Source organism: Ascidiella aspersa, chromosome 2, assembly GCF_963924565.1.
Source record: "Ascidiella aspersa chromosome 2, kaAscAspe10.2, whole genome shotgun sequence".
NCBI classification, from domain to species: domain Eukaryota; kingdom Metazoa; phylum Chordata; class Ascidiacea; order Phlebobranchia; family Ascidiidae; genus Ascidiella; species Ascidiella aspersa.
In genome coordinates this window covers 24,279,520-24,297,841 of record NC_139448.1, presented here as the reverse complement: position 1 = coordinate 24,297,841, position 18,322 = coordinate 24,279,520, and the positions used below count along the sequence as shown (strand labels likewise).

The 18,322-nt window shown below is 40.3% G+C and overlaps 1 protein-coding gene across 1 annotated transcript; it reads right to left on the bottom strand.

Moving 5' to 3' along the window:
- On the bottom strand, positions 1-17,978 carry LOC146164426 (inactive tyrosine-protein kinase transmembrane receptor ROR1-like). The gene is made up of 19 exons (XM_083381390.1): positions 17,707-17,978; positions 14,115-14,190; positions 12,577-12,617; positions 10,007-10,127; positions 7,915-8,099; positions 7,385-7,418; positions 7,140-7,279; positions 6,862-7,052; positions 6,188-6,382; positions 5,954-6,074; positions 5,622-5,803; positions 5,370-5,492; positions 3,703-3,813; positions 2,848-3,003; positions 2,377-2,555; positions 2,135-2,264; positions 1,907-2,026; positions 1,703-1,776; positions 1-1,487 (listed from the first exon to the last, which is right to left on the bottom strand). Exons 1-19 carry the CDS (start codon positions 17,759-17,761, stop codon positions 1,109-1,111), a joined length of 2,613 nt encoding a protein of 870 aa, XP_083237516.1. The 5' UTR covers positions 17,762-17,978; the 3' UTR covers positions 1-1,108.
- Between the last annotated feature and the right edge of the window lie 344 nt (positions 17,979-18,322).

Genomic DNA, 18,322 nt, shown 5'->3' with positions numbered 1-18,322 from the left:
GTGATGTATTTATAAAAGACCATCGATGGGCGTCGGTTTAACTGCATTTACAAACAACGGCAACATTTTTAAAAGCGGCAGAAAGACATCGAACTAAAATGCGCTCACAAAGGCTTCATAACGAAACATAAACATCGTAATAGGTTAGTAGAAAGGTGAAGCAAGATAGGGGAGAGGCGCGTGTACGTTGCAGGACACGCTCAATATTACACCTGACAAACCCCAGTCGATTTGCGGTCGAATCGCGCAAATAAATATACGAGGAGAAAATGAGTTGACGGTTCGGGGTGCGACATAGGTTGTGCACACGTTTATCAGACCATTATTGTCTTCGTAAAATGCGAAATCATTCAATAGAAAATACATTAAATGTCGCATAAAATTCGCACATGGGTTGTACTGTAAAAGTAGAAAGTGAAGAGCTAAAAATTCGCACAACAGGTTTAGCAGAACACAAATAAAAGCAAAAAGGTTTTAAGATACAAGACGAAATGACTGCAGTGTAGACGCAAATGATATAAATATTCATTACGTATACACGCTGCTAGATATTTCTACTTAGAACATCATATATTTTAATTTTTTTATAATTGGTAATATCAATTTTTACAGAAGCCTAATACAATATATTAAAACGCCAATTCTTACTAGATTCGCAAATAAATAGGTCAAATTTAACAAAAAGCAAAAACCACGTTTATGACATCAATCGACCAAGTTTGCGAACTGGAGATGTTGTTTAACGTTTCAAAGTACTTGATTGCAACCTTTCAATGATTTCAAAGTTTGACGAAAAAATTACTCCATATTCTACCATGTAAAACAATGGTCCAAATGATACCAGCTAAATATATCAACCATTGTTTTACTATTTGGAGGAATAGTCAAAAATGTTTTAACTAATAAATGCGTTTTTTTATTTGGGCCAGTCGCTTTATATTGAAGAATGCACTTAATGCAAAATAAACAAATCTTGCAATGTCTCACGTCAATTCGTATCACCATACAGTCAATTATCTGCTCCTCTTGGCCTGTCTTCGTTTATTGTTGTTTTCAAAAACACCATAAAACCTGTCTTTATGACGTCACACGACTTTTGTAAAAGCGTTCAAGTCGTTTGGCTCTCATCGTTACCGGTGTGTCTTTGTTGTGAGTCATCCTCGCTGCAAAGCGGTTGGTTTTCAGTCTGTCCGGAAACACCTTCGTTTGGAAGACCTGAATCGCAGGAGACCGATACGATGCTTGTTATTTCGGTAGTTTGAGAAGGAGCTTGTGAGCCATATCCACATACAGGATGGTATTGATTGTCAAATCGATGCTGGCTGGTGATGAAATCAGCTCGAGATGTGCGTTGGACCCTGGGTGCACTAGATGAAGCAAAGGATCTCTCTGATGCAGTTGATGGGAGCCACGATGGATGACCGGATGCAACCAGTGTCGAGTATTCGGGGGGAGGAATAGATACTACGCTGTTTTGTTCAACATCACTGTAAGTAACAACAACGGTTTGGATTATTTGGATATTTACTAGGTAATATAAAAAATAGTAAACCAATAGCTAACACATGTATAGGTAAATTTAGAGTTTGCCTCCTTAACAAGTTAATAACTCGGCAAATTGGAATTAAGCAATAAGGTAACCACAAAAACTAACTATATGTTCAGTTTTACAAATGCAGCCAGTTGTTTTTGGAAAACGTACCTGATTATTTGAATCTGGTCGGTTGTTAGTGATGGTTCATCTTGGCACCAGTTCATTAAGCGCATAACAATCTCCTGAAAATACAGATTTGTCAAATATGCACAGAAAGCGTTTATATACTGGGGTAATTTATATTTAAGGGAAAGTGTTGTTATGTTGTCTCTGGGCCTAGTAGAATTGTAACAAAAAAGCTATATGTTTAACCTTAAATGAGGGCCTTTGAGATGGTTGAGCAGCCCAACATTCGTGCATCAGCGAGTAAACTTTGGCCGGACACTGATCTGGGCAGGTCAAAAGCTGACCACAGGTAATCATTTCAAGCACCTAAAACAAAATATGACGTTAAAATGTTGTTCAATCGATTGATTTGATAAATTAGTTGCCCTATTATTCACAATTCGCAAAAATTTCAACTATAAAACACTTTCCAACCTCATGACTGCTGTAGCCACAGTAAGGCTGAGAGGCGAAGGTGAATAACTCCCACAAGAGGATAGCAAAGGAATAGACATCAGCTTTCTCCAGAAACTTCCAAGCACGGATCGAGTCAGGTGACATCCATCTGACGAAACAAGCGCGTTAGATTGGCTATATCGGCATATAACGTTCGCAAATATACTTGTATGCCGGGTTTGTATACATCTATCACTGTAAATAATATACATTTTACATACCTCAGAGGAAAACATGGTCCGCTCGGAGAATGTCGGTAGTAGTTTGATGCGTAAGCATCCCTAACAACACCATGCAAGTTGATTTTGGCGCTCATATCGGGGCAGAGGGAAATGTTTCGTGCGGCAACGTCTCTGTGCACAAAACCATGGCTGGCCAGGTATTCCAGGCCCGAGGCAATCTGAAATGCAAAGGAGATGTTGTGTCAGGAGGCGATTTCACCTGGTGGCGGTCCTGGCCACAAATAAGGACGAAGTTGGGTCAATTAACAGCTTCTGCCTTCCCGGCACTTGTCTTAATTATGGATTGAAGTGTATCACAGGCAAATTACAATTTGTCTACCGTACGCCTGCTTACGCACGTACATTGGCGATATTGTTTATGTGTTTCTACTCTACTCAATTTGTTTTTTTAGATTATTATTGAGACCAGTAGAATTTGCGCAATTTGTCTCGGTAGTACTGTTGACATACCTGAACAGCGACGTCTGAGAGCTCAAAATCAGGTAGATCGCTGTTGGTATTGCCGATGTCGGATGCGGGAGACCGAGCGATCAGATATTGGTGGAGATCGATAACCTCTGGGTTCTCAAACACCATGCAGTAAAAGTTTGGCTGCAACACTACCGCCTGGAATCATAATGCAAGAAGTGAATACTTAATACACAAATTGTAATTTGTACTTTGTAGGTGTGTGTGAATTTGTGTGTAAGACGGTGTTTTGACAACATTTCAGGCTTTAAAAGCAATTTGGTTTCGTATTACTTTCAATTGATTAGGGCGCGTGATGTGAGTTACAACAGCCACAGGAAGATATTTGTTGTGAGTACAGACGATAAGCTCATTGGGCCAACTTTCCAGTAATTAACCACCGCAACGACGACAACAGGCAAAGATTATACGCGCGTTTAGCTGCGATTAGCAATGTCAACCGTGGCGCACATCTATCAAATGTGACAGACGCGACCTAAACACGGAAACAGCTGCTCCTCGCTTTCTGGCCGGACGCTGTCGCATTGACGTCAGAAAACTGAGACAAATAATTTCCATTGTGTCACTCAGAAAGCAAGAAACAACACGTGGATAAAGTATGTTCCAATAGAACAACATCAAACCAAAAAAAAAATTCACCATGGCCCTAATTTCATCTATGGTAGTCGTAGAAAAAAATTAGATTGTTCAAAACGAGGTTGATACAAAATACGAGTTGCAGGTAAACCGAATCCAAGAAAATTTAAACTGTGAGCCATCTGTTCGAATCTACAAAGTTCAGGGTGACATGTCCTTACAAACGAACCTTATCAGCTATACTTGCAACCCAGTACCCACCTTTAGGCTTAAGATATTTTGGTGCTCCAGGCTGGCGAGAACGTCAATTTCACGCATGAAGAATTCAAGTTGTTCAGTGCTGTGCTGAGAATCCAGCATTTTAACTACCACCTGCGAATTATGCAAAGATGCTTATTGTTTATGTTATTACATTAATCATTGTATAAACAAGGGATTTCTCTGTAAAGTGGAAGAATAGGGCTTTTTTCGGGCTTCTTTTCTCTAAAGTTAAAGAATTTTTTTTATGAAGCGGCGATGGCGCAAACAATCACATAAAAAAGTAAAAAGTTCGATGCAAAGATAAGCGCTATAAAAAGCCAAGCGCAACGGATTAAGAACTTCTGATGCCACGATCGCCTTGTTGTAAAAACTTATTTTAATTTTCGTCTATATCTTTGAGTGTATTAAACTTATGGTCGACTGGGTGTTTGTCGTTGATCGATCTTATCAACGATCTGAGCAGCGATCGATCGAACGATAAGAGCGAGATCGTGATGCCGATCTCGTTGGTTTATTAACAAACGATTCAGGTATGCGCGTTTGACGCTGCCCAAAACTACCCAAGCTCACGCTTATATTGACACCTCCTTTTTAAGCCGTCTGGTTTTCACCGCAACTGTCTTATTTTTTGGCGAATGCCCCCGTCACGGAAAACTAATTAGTCTCGTGCGTCACATCAAGAATACTAGCAATTAATAACATGTGACTTTTTTTATAAAATACGAGCAACTCAATATTTTTACAAAGTTTAAATATTCACTTACTTACGTGTCACTTCTAAGCTATATAATAAAATAGTCAAAGAGTTCAGTTATAGTTTTCGTTTGCAGTTTATGATGGTTCTGGCTATAGGTGACCTCGGGTCACTGAGGGGAAGGCTTTGCTCGTGCGAACGGTAATCGATTTGACACTCTTATGATGGAGCATAAAATTGCCGTAAATAATATTGCGTCACAAGAACACACAAGGTTTGTTAAAATGCCCGCAAAAGTATTTAGCGTTTCAACTTATTTGTCTGTTCCGGCCGCCCTGACATTTTAAAGGTTGTTTGCTATTCTAGTTTTGCGGACGTGAACATCAAGTTTACTCGACCGTTCCCTTAAAATTGGGCACAAGATTCCTGGCGTGAAACCTATTAGTGAATTATGCACATAATTAAAGGACTAAAGTTTCCAGGAAAGGAGCGAAACGTTTGCTAACTTCATTATCTGGGTTGTGTTTAGTTTTTTAGGGGCTTGGCGTTTCCCGTATGCTGATCAACCGACTTTTAACGTCACTAGTTTCAATTTACTTTCGAGTGGCTACATTATATGGAATGTGGTTCTCTTTGGATAAAAAATGTTTGTTTTTGGATGTTTACGATTGTACCTTTTCCGGCCTATTTTAAACTGCAGTCAAACAGAAATGGTACGTATTTAGTATTAGTCACTTTTCCAGGGAAAAAAATAATTTTAGCCACTTTGTTAAATAAAAAATAAAAACCTTACAAATAACGTCTCTATTTTAATTAATCAGTCATTGTTAAACCGTAAGCATTCTATAGATTAGGTGCTGTTAGTTGCAAAGTTATAAGAAACGGTGACACGGCTTTGTACGGATAAATATTGACAATTTAAATCTATCCAACCTTTCGTTAAACCTATAATAGTGCGCGTGGGCTTACTTACCGGATATCCTTGATCAAATCGTGCGTCGTTGAGAACCTGAGCTTTGAAGGCCTTGCCGAAATCACTGTTGCCAATTTCGACAAGCAAATGCAGAGATGATGGGCTCAGTTCAGGTACTTTCACCTGTTGCAAACAAATAGACAATTTAGTTGCCGCGATTTGAAATATAAGATAAACTAAAGTCACACTATGTTTGCTGTTGTTTATTACAATATACTGGTAGCAAAAGTGCCATATAACGACGTTAGGGACCTTGCGCGAGATTTGAATCCTTTCTGCTTCGATCAGTGGCGGTTGTACTTTTTCAGTCAAGTTCGTTGTTCTTTTGTGCCGCTTGCAAACGCAGATCAGAAACCCAAAGACTACCAAAAGCACGGCTGCTCCTACACAACCAGCTATAAGGAATGTATTGGATTCAACGACATCAGAACCATCTGCAAAATTACCAAATGAAACAACATAGCCATTGTGCATTCGATTGCATAAAATACGTTTCGATATTTAATGTATAAGTTTTTTAAATAAGAATTTTTAAACCAAATATATGCCTGATAAATCGCTTACATCCAGAACTATAGTCTTACCACAATTTTCTACTTGGCACATCTCCTTCACTTCACCAAGAACATCGGTATAGCACCAAGGTTGTGAAAATTCTTTACCCGGATTTCTGCAGAAGTTGTGACCTCCCAATAGTTCCGGGTACTATAAAAACATAAATATGAACTTAAATAAACTAAACCACATTTTCCACGACCACTTTGAAAATTTCAATTAAAGGTAATTTTAGCGTTACGGCAAAAAAGATGGCCACTTACTTGGGCCGCAAGGTATTTTGGCCAAACTTTACAGATATTTCCCGATTTGGCAACGTTTGTCGGTCCTCTGTAGCCGGCCCCATTTCCATCGTAACAACCTAGCTTAGGCGATTTCTTGCTGGAAGAGAGGCCGATTTGTATACATTCGGAGTCCTTATGAGACGGCAATTCGGAACATTGCGATGTAAAAAGAGCCTGAAAAAACGATAAAACAAATTAAGGATGTACATTTTTTACTATTAATATCGGTCCCAATTGGGCCTCGAAAAAATTAAGTTTGGTGTTACTGGTTTGTAATATTTCTAAGCTGCAGAGTTCACGCCAGTTGTTTTTATTATTCACCCTAAGCTCCGCCGTTTTTACATTGTATATATTTCGCGGCCCAGATAATCCCAGCTTAACATGGGCGGATTATGTGCCGGAGTCGGATTGTGGTTCAGGGCAACCGCCTTAAAGCTGTTGCTATTTTTGCTAGCTGTAAACTCATAAAGTGATGAAAACACACTGAAGCTTATGAAATTCTCTAAAACTTGATATTTGTTTAATTGCACCCCGTCTACTCAAATTGTTGTAGTTCCTTCCCCATTATCTTGTTCCCTTCAAGCTTCAGTAAAATTACTTTTTCGTTTGCAATTTTTGCAGTTTTGTTTGCACATTACCGACAATGAACTTACTCTGACAGTTTCGTCGTGGCTCTGGTACTCTTGATGACACACATCGCTCTTAAGGATCTGACAGTCTTCCCGACATAACACATCTCCTTTCTGAGGGTTACCCCCAGCTGAGACGTTACAGGGCGGGAATGCCACATGACAAAGAGCCGGAAGAAGGTAGCGCTGGCAACGCTTTGAGATAGTTGGGGTAGCTAAAAAGACCGAGAAAACAACATGTTATTAATGTAACAAATATTAAAAAATGTAAAAGTGAGTATAGGCTATTTAGCTCAACTTACAAAACATTCTCAAAGCTTGTTTAATTTTGAGATTCATGTCGTGTTGCTTTCCGAATGGATATATGTAAATATTGGTTCCCTTGAGGTATTCGGCACACACAAAACCTTTGTAGGGTTCACACCGGCCTGGAGGTAGAACTCTGCAATAAAAAACATATATTTATGCAGAATATCTACATAATTAAAAAAAAAACATAAAACTTATATCAACAATATTTGTCGTTTTCTATAATCAAATAACTTACATTGTATTTTCCTCATTCCATGTCGGTGGCAAACCTGAAATAGATAATAAAAATTGTTATTGAAATACTGTGCTGTTACCAACATTTTACCGCAATCCCAACCAACGCGAGGGCGACACAGGGAAAAACAAAGCGGATTACTTGACAACAACAAAAAGGGCAGGGGGCGATAATTATTTGGCGGCGGGCGGGCGCGCTAAATGTTTGCGCTCCAGAAATTAGAATTCGCATTGGAAGTCTAAGCAGATTAGCTAACCGGTATAAGCAGCTGTACAACCCGCTCCCCGCGGCTGTGAACCAAAAATGCATAGTCTGATACGCAATTCAACAAACAACAAACTATAGATGTAAGTCATTTCCTTCTATAAAGGAAAATACACATAATGTGGTGTAACCAAAATGCCCTAATTTTTAGCAGAGTAAATTCTAGAATCTGGTGCCACGTTGGTTTACACTTTATACAAAAATGTCCAGAAGGTAATGAATATAAGTGGATAATAAATGTTCACTGAAATTAATAGTATTCTTACGGAAAGAGACAGATAAGTGAGCTGAAGTCTGTACTCTTCGCCACTGGTTAGACGCCTCGCATCTATAAATTCCGGTATCCAAAGTTAAAAGGTTCTTGATGCGAAGTCTTGATCCCCACGTCTTGGTCGCGATGCTTATGCGATGTGGATCTTGTGAATCGTCAATAGGCTGGTCGTCTTTATACCTAAACAAAATATATGATTATGCATTGTTGTCGGTCAAAAATCCATTTTAAAATGTATTTTTTTAAAGTAGTGTGGATACACACTTTCAAGACACCAACCGTGCTAGAGAGCTACAATGAAAACACTAGAAATTGCATACTGTAAGTTTAAATCAAATCGAAATAACCGAATTCTAAATTTAGAAGCAATACGTAATTTCAAAATAGTTCAAACCCCCAAATCGCGTTAAACGCATAGTTGGCTTAAGGCTGATGGAGAGATTCAAACGGTAAGAATAGAATTCGGAAGGAATTATCCCCATTATGAACAGACGCAACTGTCAAAACAGATAAAACCTAAAATGGAAATTGACAAGTATACTAGAGGTGAAACATTGCATTTTTAGATTGTAACAAAAAACAAAGAAAGGTTGAACACGAAAGTTTCTCGAGTCATTACGTCATACTTGGTTAGGAATATAATTCGCAAGCTCATACTGCTACCGGAACTAACCCTAAACCAGCGTGAAGAAAGTGGCCGAGGCCAACAATCACATCAGGGGTCAACGCAACCGCTGACTCCCCTTGATCCCCACTAGCCATCGCGGCACTTTGAAATTCTTACAGCTGAGCTTCTATAAACCTTACCCTGCACAAGTAAAGGGCCAGTTTCCGCGGGAAATGAAAAGAGGCGAAGCGCCCCGGTGAGCACTTTGATGCTTAAAACGCGGATCTCACAGAGCTGCGAGCTATTTTACTTTCAAATATTCGCAGGACCCTAATTCTAACTGTAAGGAACTTTTAAAATATTTTAGTGTAGACGTAAACTGGCCAGGATGAAACGTAAATTTCATCAGCGAATTGTCATTTTTTTATCAAATACACTATATTTAAAGCCATTTTAACTTCAATGAGATTTTAGTGTAAAATGTCAAAGCAAAGGTGTGTATATTGGTGGGTAACAGGACATCAGAGCAACCATCAGCAATGAGGGTTGCCACTGCCAAACACCTTAATTCGATTGCAAAAATGTCAAGGGGGAAATTAAGTCTCGGGGGAAGCAGAGTTTCATTATTTGTTATTGAAAATTTCCAAACCCACCCTAGCCAAAACAACATCGAAGACTGTTAAATAAACAAAGTCGTTCGTTCTGAGCTTCAAATGCTCATTTGCCATTCGTAATTTATCTGCGAATTCCTGGGAGGGGCTTCGGACAATGTGAGCAAAGCACAAATGCGGTTTGCGACAGCAAAAGTCCGTAGAGCGTGGGAAATGCTCGTTACAGCTGCCTTGTGTTTACGTTGTCGTGCGTGGCAAATTAAAAGCGTGCTAAGACAGTTGTTGGCCAAATGCTAATGAACCGTCGCTGTGGCGCTTTTTGTACAGAAGGCATCAACCAAATATTTGCAAGGAAATGTCAACAAGAAGGGCTGGGCTACATCGTAGCTGTAAAGTGCGTTACTGGATACTGAATTTTTTTAGTGCATTTAAAGGAACTCAACCTTGAAATTGCAGCCGCCCACCGACCATCAATCAAAAGTTAACTTTAGGTCTAATTGTATTTTCAATAATTACAAAATCATTATAAATACCACAGTATTATAATCTCGTTAAAAAAAAGTTTACAATGTCGGGTGAGCATTTAAATCCTTGTGTCTAATCCAAACGTAGTAAAATCACTCAAAAGCAACTCATGTCGTGCAAAATTATAATTCGGATTATAAGGCAGCTTGAGTTTGACTTTAAACAAATAGCATAAAGGCAATGAATAAAAAAATTAATTGCTTGTAAAATGCAATAACGGGAGTCGATGCTATAGTATCAACTGGCAGTTTATTTTTTTATTCGCTTCATTTTTACTAAAAAAAAAACGATAAAAGCGACGAATCATCATGCTATTAGAAAAAATAATAGGCTTTCCTACTCACCAGGTGTAAACAATTTTCTTTTTGGGCCAACCAACGACTTTGCATTTGAACTGCACTTTGTCGCCTGAAAAGGCACTCTGGTTTTGAAGGTCTGCACTCAGACGAAGAAATACTTTACGTCCTAAAACAAAAATAACAAAGCTGTAAAGTACTGTCAATATTAACTTTATGTTTACAAAGTGCGTAAATATTTACAAGAGTTGACCGAGCAGGAAACAACATTGGTTAACTAGGTGGAATGCAGATAGGTGTAAGTTTTATAAAAAGAAACTATAAGTGACAAATGCCTAGCTTAAATCTGTGTTATCTTACTGAAATTCCCTAATTATTTGTAAAAATTTCAATGTCAAATCAAGCCGTAAAGAATTACTTGCTGTCTGGATAGCATCCCAAACTGATGGATGATAGACTTTATCATCAGTATTTAACGTCTTGTCTTAAAAATAAACTTGGACGAATAGTTGTCCAAGCGTTTATTCTGGTTATCTTTCTTTATCGAAATGCAAAGAAGAAACGAAGCTTTAGCAGACATGAAGCGAACCAAAAGCAATCTTGCCTGGACTGACAAGCGCTTGCTTGATGTGTTGACAGGCCCTTAAGATTAGCATGGTTGGCGGTGCGCAATCGGCAGGCCCAGGTGTGAGCAACAACATGCCCGCCATCTAATGCCCCTTAAACAATCGATAAAGATGCTCGCTGACCGAAAGTTTGCCGGTTTTACCATGCCTTATTTCACTTGGCCATGAGCGCAAATTTTTCCATTGAGTGCGAGCCTCAAGAAAGATTTCTTTGTCTTAGAGAAATGCGTGTGGTGTGTTGTGATCAAACTTTTCCAGTTGAAAGCAAGTTTTAGTGACGTCAACTAAAAATGTGATGGCGTGTGCTTTAAATAAATATACGCTTTGAGTGCGGCCCACCCAGGTCACAGGTTATATTTATAGGGTGTTTCAGCGTAATATAATAAAACAACGGATAGCACTCATTACTCAGTTCGTCACAGAAAGTAAGTGGCTTAAAAAAATCAAACTAGCGTAGCATGAAATTTACAAACAATTTTGTCGACCGTCGTTTTATAATATTGTGAGCAAAAGTTGCATGTCGTGAGAGCACTTTGCCACGGTTACGTACTTGAAAAAACGGATTAGGCCCCGACGACGTCAGACTCAACTTTTTCAACGACAAATCGACGCACCGGCTCCTTAATTAAACCGCAAGCTGTCAGGCGTAGGCAAAGGCGAAACGCTGACTAAAGAAGTATATAGCAAGCACCCGTCATTCCTTTTTGAAAAAAAAAAACAGTAAAAGTGAAGGAAATTGAGATTGTTTGAAACTACTTCCTGTGTTGTACCACAAAGGGCTTTGGAGTTGTTTTTCTCGCTTCTTTTGCGGTTTAAGGTTCTTCAGAGTAGGAGACAGGCGGGGATTAAATAAAATATTTACGGTGGAGTTTAAAGTTCGACGGAAGCACGTAGGTCGAGTGGCGTCATTTTAAATCAACCTCTTGGCGTTTTACTACCAAGGTCATCCGGGTAGGATTATAATCCAATCATTGACAGCCCACAAAAAGGTAAACATTTAAAATGGGGCAAGGAGATTAATGTGGGACCAGCTGACCTTGCAAAGCAGTGAACGATGCGCTTTACAAACTATTTTACTATAATGCTAGGCCGTCGAAAATGAAAAAGGAACTGATTGTCCAATGGCAATGATCACTACGCTTAGAGTCGTGTTATGGTCGCAATCCTAGTGCTTATTGTAGCCTACTTAAAGGGCGATGTTTATGAACATTTTTGCCAGTACAAGTTCTGGTTCATGGTTGCTACGGAGGTATATTCAAAAGCGTCATTTTTCCAAAAATACGACAAACTATTTTTGTGGTCTTAGCGATATGCAAAAACATAACCAGGGTGCCAGGCGTTGCTATTTGTCTACCTCAGATGGGCATCCGCGATATGTCATTGAAACCTTACCGGGCGGAAAGGCAATAGTCATCGCCCCACACTTATAGAACTTAATCAAAGAGTGACGATTGACGACACTCTACCATAAAGAATCGATGTTTCTCAGGCACACGGTAAGTCGTCAATACGGGAGTACGAAATGTGGGGCGGCGTATGTATAAGCGCACTTTGCTCATCATTACCGTCATTGCCTCACGTTACTACACATTGATGACGCGTCGTAAATTAAGACACATTTCACAAAGGCGCGCATCGTGATAAAAGCGCACTTTCAAACGTCACGTTGTCAAGTAAAGCAAATCATGAAAGTGAATTTCTCCGCTGATGGCACGCTTAAAAATTACAAGGTGGCTCGCAACCTTGGTTTATTGCTACCTCAAACCCAACTGCGCCCCAAAACGGCGCCGCCAAAGGAAAACGAAACGACGCTGTTCGAGCGTCAGGTCAGTGAAGAAAGTGAAGTGTCCGTCTCCCTAATTACTGGCGTTTGCGTCAAAGCTCGACCGGTCAGGTTAAACGGTACAAGTCACGAGCAACATGTCACTAACGATTAGCGGTCAGGAAATTGGGGCCTCAGTAGAAAAAAATAAAACACATGGATTTCTGTACCTGCTGATTTGTCCTTCTCCATTCCTTCGTTGTCAAGAATCCTGCAAACACAAAGAGCCATTTGGCAATGAAAACAGGCCTTTAATCAGGCCGTATACCGACCCCTTTGTGTTTATCAGGTGAGGCGCGAAACGTTGGCGATGCGCTAGAGCCAATGAAAATAAACCTTGTGTGCACTCATTCCGGAGTTGGCATTTTACTTGCTATAGCAACATAATTATTGTGGTACGCCATATGTCCGATTCTGGTTTAATTAAACTCTTGTCAGTGGCATAGACTAACAGGAATCAGCGCAATGACAAAACGAAACAAAAGTGTTAAACAAAATGCTAATCATTTCCTAATATTTTTTTTATTGTCAACCCAGTTGTTTGTTTAATATCGTGAATTTAACCCTTGCAAACTTTTGTAATACACAAGTTTAGAAACTAGTTTCTTTTATATTAATTAAATGTAATAGTGCAAACGATAAGCTAAATAATGCCTTATAGCAATATCCAGCCAAATTGTTAGTAAGGCAACGCTTCCACGGAACATGGCGCTTCACATAAATACAATCCCCGGGACGGTGGTCATGCTTTGCCACTCGCAATCACACCGTCGGCGGTTACAATGGTTGCCTTAAAAACGGGATATCGTGTTTAACACACGCGTATTACCTTTATGGGGCGGGGCGGCGGGCTGCCATATTACAGAGTGATAGTCAGTCACACGAAATTAAACACTTGAAACCAAATGCTAATTGGGTGGTTAGCAAGCGTTGAAGTTGCAGTCAAAACGTGCGAAGAGGTCGCCGAAGAAAAATCAGCAAGTTCGTGCGAAAATTTTGGAAGAGCTAGCATAAGCGAAACTCTATTCAATCGCACGAAAGAAAATTAATATTTTTGAAATTTACAACGACGTAGTAAATGTCCTTTATAGAATATTGTAACCCCAAACTACAAATTACCATACAATTCCAACTTGCTACAGTGTGTCAGAACTTAATACAATCCCCTTTTCCAACATTTTGTGTGTTTGCGGAACAGCCCGGCCGTAGGAAGTAGTTAAGGCGCTAATTGCTGCTTGTCAGGACAATCCTTTCGGGTATTACGCTCGCAAGCGCCCACAAACACGTCAAGTGGCGGATGGTGCAGGGACAGTAGGCGCAAGGAAAGTCCGACACACGAGCGTACATTGCCCGGCAAACCCGAACATTAGGCGATCTGCGGGCACCAGTTCCATTTACTGGTCTACATGCCCAATTGTCGCGAGTGGATTTGAAGAGGTCAACTCGTCGCGTTCATTATGCTATTGAAAAGTGCGAATTAGCGCTGGGAAATACGCGCGCGGGGGAGAATTAGTGGCCAAGCAAAACACGGACAACACTCGAGAATGCTCGGCGATCGTGTCGGAATGACGAAAGGTTTAAATGCTATTCGCCAACTATTCTGCGAATTAATGCACAAGCCATGAGAACGTAACGGGAGTCTGTACATGACGCGCCTACCAATCTTCCAACAGTTGAAGTTTAATCATATCCTTGCTAAAATACTTACTGGCTGTCTGGGGCCAACGCTGCAAGTCCAAGACCAGGAAGATTGCGTAGGGGGTCAGAAACGGCATGTGTTGAATCTGTAAGAAAAAGTATATTAATTTTGCCATATTATGCTACTATATATCAATGTTCGGCGTACAATAAAATCATTGCACTCCCGGCAAGTTTTTGAGGCAAAATGAAGACGCAAGTCGCGCAAATACAGAAGTATAGGTTTTAATTATCACCTGCATCGCAAGAAGCCAATTAAAGTCGTGTCCACAGCAAACCAATCTTATATAATCTAAAGACCTAATCGCATAATACGCAGCGTGCTGCACGGCCGCATTACAAAACATTCAATTAACGGCAAGAACAAATAACCACCAGAGTCCTCTGTGTACAAATGGTCTTATGGAGCATCTGGTCGATAATCCTAGCGTCCCACGACACTTACGGTTGAAGGACCCTTCTATGTGGCTTTAAAAAGTCCTATCTAAACAACTAAGGTGGTGTCAAGTAGTTATGCTCCTTCAGGTGAACACACAAGAAACGACGAATTTCTGCGCAATACTTATCCAAGCTTTTTGGTCGACTCATGACAGAACGTGTCATGCAAGGACGCCAAACAATTGAAACGGTGCTAAGTGATAATGCTCAACTTCATCCAAAGTTTTTGTTGTAACCACAATTAGTGTCCTTAAAAAATGTTGGAAAAGTGGCAGGTGTGGCTCGGTGTTTACTCTGGCAAGCGAGCTGCATGACCTCCTTCACCGCTGCAGTTCGCCCAAAACGACTCTTTCTATACAGACCCAATACCTTTAGCTATATACCCCATTATCATCCAACAGCTTTTGCTCAACTGGCGACTATAACAATCTAGTACGTTCCGTTGTTTACGATGCCCGACGTGTCGACGTACAGCAATCGGGTTTATCTTGATAAGTAAATTTTTCACTTACAAATTTGCAGGCCTCGCGCAATGCTTTTTTAGATTTTCTTTACTGTAGAAGTCTACGAGAAACTGCGGTAAGACCACCCCGACTTAACGTGGTAAATCTCGATTTGCCTAACATTAAATCGCGATGGGCCAAAGATTGATAACGTCAGCATGCTGACGACTGGTTGACGTAAAATGCGATAGGGTTGGAACACGGTCAGAAATCGAAAAACGCCGAATTATGGTTTGACGTACACCTGGAAAGCTTTGCCGTCGCCTTTCCAACTTTTAACACAGGCATTTCTGCTCAGTGGAGTTTATCCTAAACTGAACCAACAATGTGTGAAGTATAAACGCGTGCCGTCGTTTATCAGCGCTTACAAAAGACAAGAACACGAATCACGCCGAGTGAAAACCTGATTCCTGCTACGCACAGAAAAAGTTGAAATGGCTTAGCTTAAGCGGTTGTTGATTTTTGCACAGATAAGGGCTTGCCTCCTTTCCCTATTATTTATGCTGACACCCGCGGCATCTCTGTTGTGCTTGGGGGTTTGCGGCATCTCTGTTGTGCTTGGGGGTTTGCGGCGGAATTTGCCGATAAAAACATTTCAACTATTTGGTACAGCGCAATGCGTAAGTGACGAGCAAAGCTTAGCGTTATCTTATCGCGCGGTAATTAGGTGAAACATGTTGCGTTATACCAAGGTTTTGCGTTTGACAGGCGAATAAGTAGAAAGAGTGTGTTCGATGTCACCTCTACGAGCATTTAGTTAGCAATACCGCAGAGTGCTACGAGTTAAAACAACCATTAATCAATCAGGATTACAGTTAACAAATTCATAAATTAGTATAAATTTAAGTATAAGACGAGGCGATGTTGTTGTTAATTTATGAAGTCGATAAATAAGTGAAACAAAAAGAGAAGTTCCTCCAACGCCGAAGTTTGTTACTGGTCAGCGCACCGTTTGATTTTAAGCAAAATAACCCCGCATAATCCTAACACGATATTTACCACTTAACGAGTTCTTGTCTCGAAAACCTTAAGGAGCGAATCGGAAATATTCGACGAACGTAGGAGGTTAAAAGAGATCATTGGCGATAAGGTCAAACATATTGCATTGTAGCGCGCCATCGTGAGACATTTGACCGCCAAACGCACGCGATAAAATCTCAGCATCAGATCGCTTCTCAGCGCTTGGGCGTGCTGCAATGCTTTCTCAGTGACTTGAGAATGCTTTAATCTTTGTGACCAAATTTGGTAGCATTTTAATTTGAAACATAGCAAAGTTTTAAAATATGACAAAAATAACTCGAACAAATGAGAATGGTGAACTAAACTTTCTACCCAATGTTTGGCAAGGATATCGATGGCGACACCTTCGAAAGGCAAACTATGCTTTTTATTTTTATTGGAGGTACCATTATCAGTGCTATGAATAAAACTACATCTCGAAGGCTGAAAAGATTTATAGATGTACTGACACCGAGTTTGTGGGGTCATGGTTTTTGGTGAATAATCACGTACTCGTTCCACGATCATACAGGGAAATATAAAAATATGTCGGCGCCAATCGGACATGTTGCTCGCAAACAGCAGCCACTTCCTCGACAAGTCGACGAAGACACATCGGAGCAAATATTTGAATATCAACCCTCACCCCGCGATACATCGGCTAATACAAATACCAACCCTGGGCTTCGCTTATCACTCCCCGCGTTATCCATCACAGACAAGTCGAGGTAAATAGACAGCATTGTTTGAAACACAACTGCATTATTTCCAAGTCGGCACCTGTTTTTGGAAAATCAGCAGCGTGGAATCATTTGTCAATGCGCTATGCCCATCTGTCCCGGGGTTGTTTTAAGACATTTCAACCGGGGTCGGCCTCGCACCCGGCACGGATGACCCAATACAATTACGTCACACAGTGCGTTTTCTGGCGAACAATATTTACCGTTCTTAGCGCTCATAGACATGTATGCTAAACCTGCGAGGGACTTGTAAGGGGAACTTTGAAACAAAATAAATGCAAGAAAAACATGACAGGGCTTCAAAACTTGTTTTAGCCAATAAAAGCAGCACCACTTTTTGGTATTTTTAATAATATATATTCTTTACTTTGAATGTTTCTTTAAAATATATTTTACCTTGCAAAACGAACATAGTTAAATGTTGGTTGGTTTATCGATTTTCAGTGGTTAGCGAAGTTCAGAGAAATAAATTCAGTCAAACCACATCCACTTGTGCTGGCACGCATAATGTTTCCCACAACTACATCACTCCTCGGGCTAGCGGTTTCAACCGAGCCGCCGCCTAAGACGCCACTTGAAACAGGAGACCGCCACATCGTCAACGCCGAACGCTACCCTACCCAAAACGTGTGCGCAATCCACAAGCTTAACCCGAACAAGTGGGCTTATAATCTACTTTGCGAGTAGATTTGCTGTCAGTAGGTTTTGCGCCATTAGGCGATGTTGATATGCTAACGGGATCGCGTGCAAGACCGCGAATTGTCTATTGTCAAATCAACATATGCGGTAAACACATTTAGTCACTAATCTATGTCCATTGCCATTTGTAGGTATAATATTTTTACGTAAAAAAAAAGCTTTACTCTGCAATCAGCGCAGAATACATCCAAATAATCGCTTTCAATAAAATCAATGCACTCACGTAACATGTAAATGCCAAGTAGCAGAAGCAGTAAGTGACTGAGGTTTCCGACCATATCCGTTGTTCGTCGTAATCTTGTGCTAAAGGAGGCGATCGTAGAAATAGTTTTCCTCGTTGCACGTCGCTTAGCGATGTATGGCAGTAAACTTTAACGGTCGAATGGAGACTATCTATTCAATATTGATAGTCAACTGCTCGTTGGGTTTAACGACGAGCAAAATGACAGCAAAAGAGTGTTTTTTCTCTTGCCTTATACCTTTTCCTTTTATCGCTATTTTCTAAAAATATTGCAAAAAAACATTTAGTTGTTTAAAAATGTTTTGTCGAATTTCTATACTCAAGTTTGTTATATGTCCTGGTTTCTACATGTTCAATAATAACTCGTTTTCATTCTACACTGACATATCTTACTTTCGACAAGACAAAAAATCATTCGCAATCTTCGTTAAAGTATCCTTGTAATAACATACTGACTATGACTTGATAATCAACCCCGAAGGAGTTTATATTTACTCCGACTACAAGACCAAGCTGCACCTCCGCCACCTGGGTCGTTCCAAACGGAATGAAGGCGATGGAAGCGGGACCAAACGCGACTCGTATATATGCGGGGCTG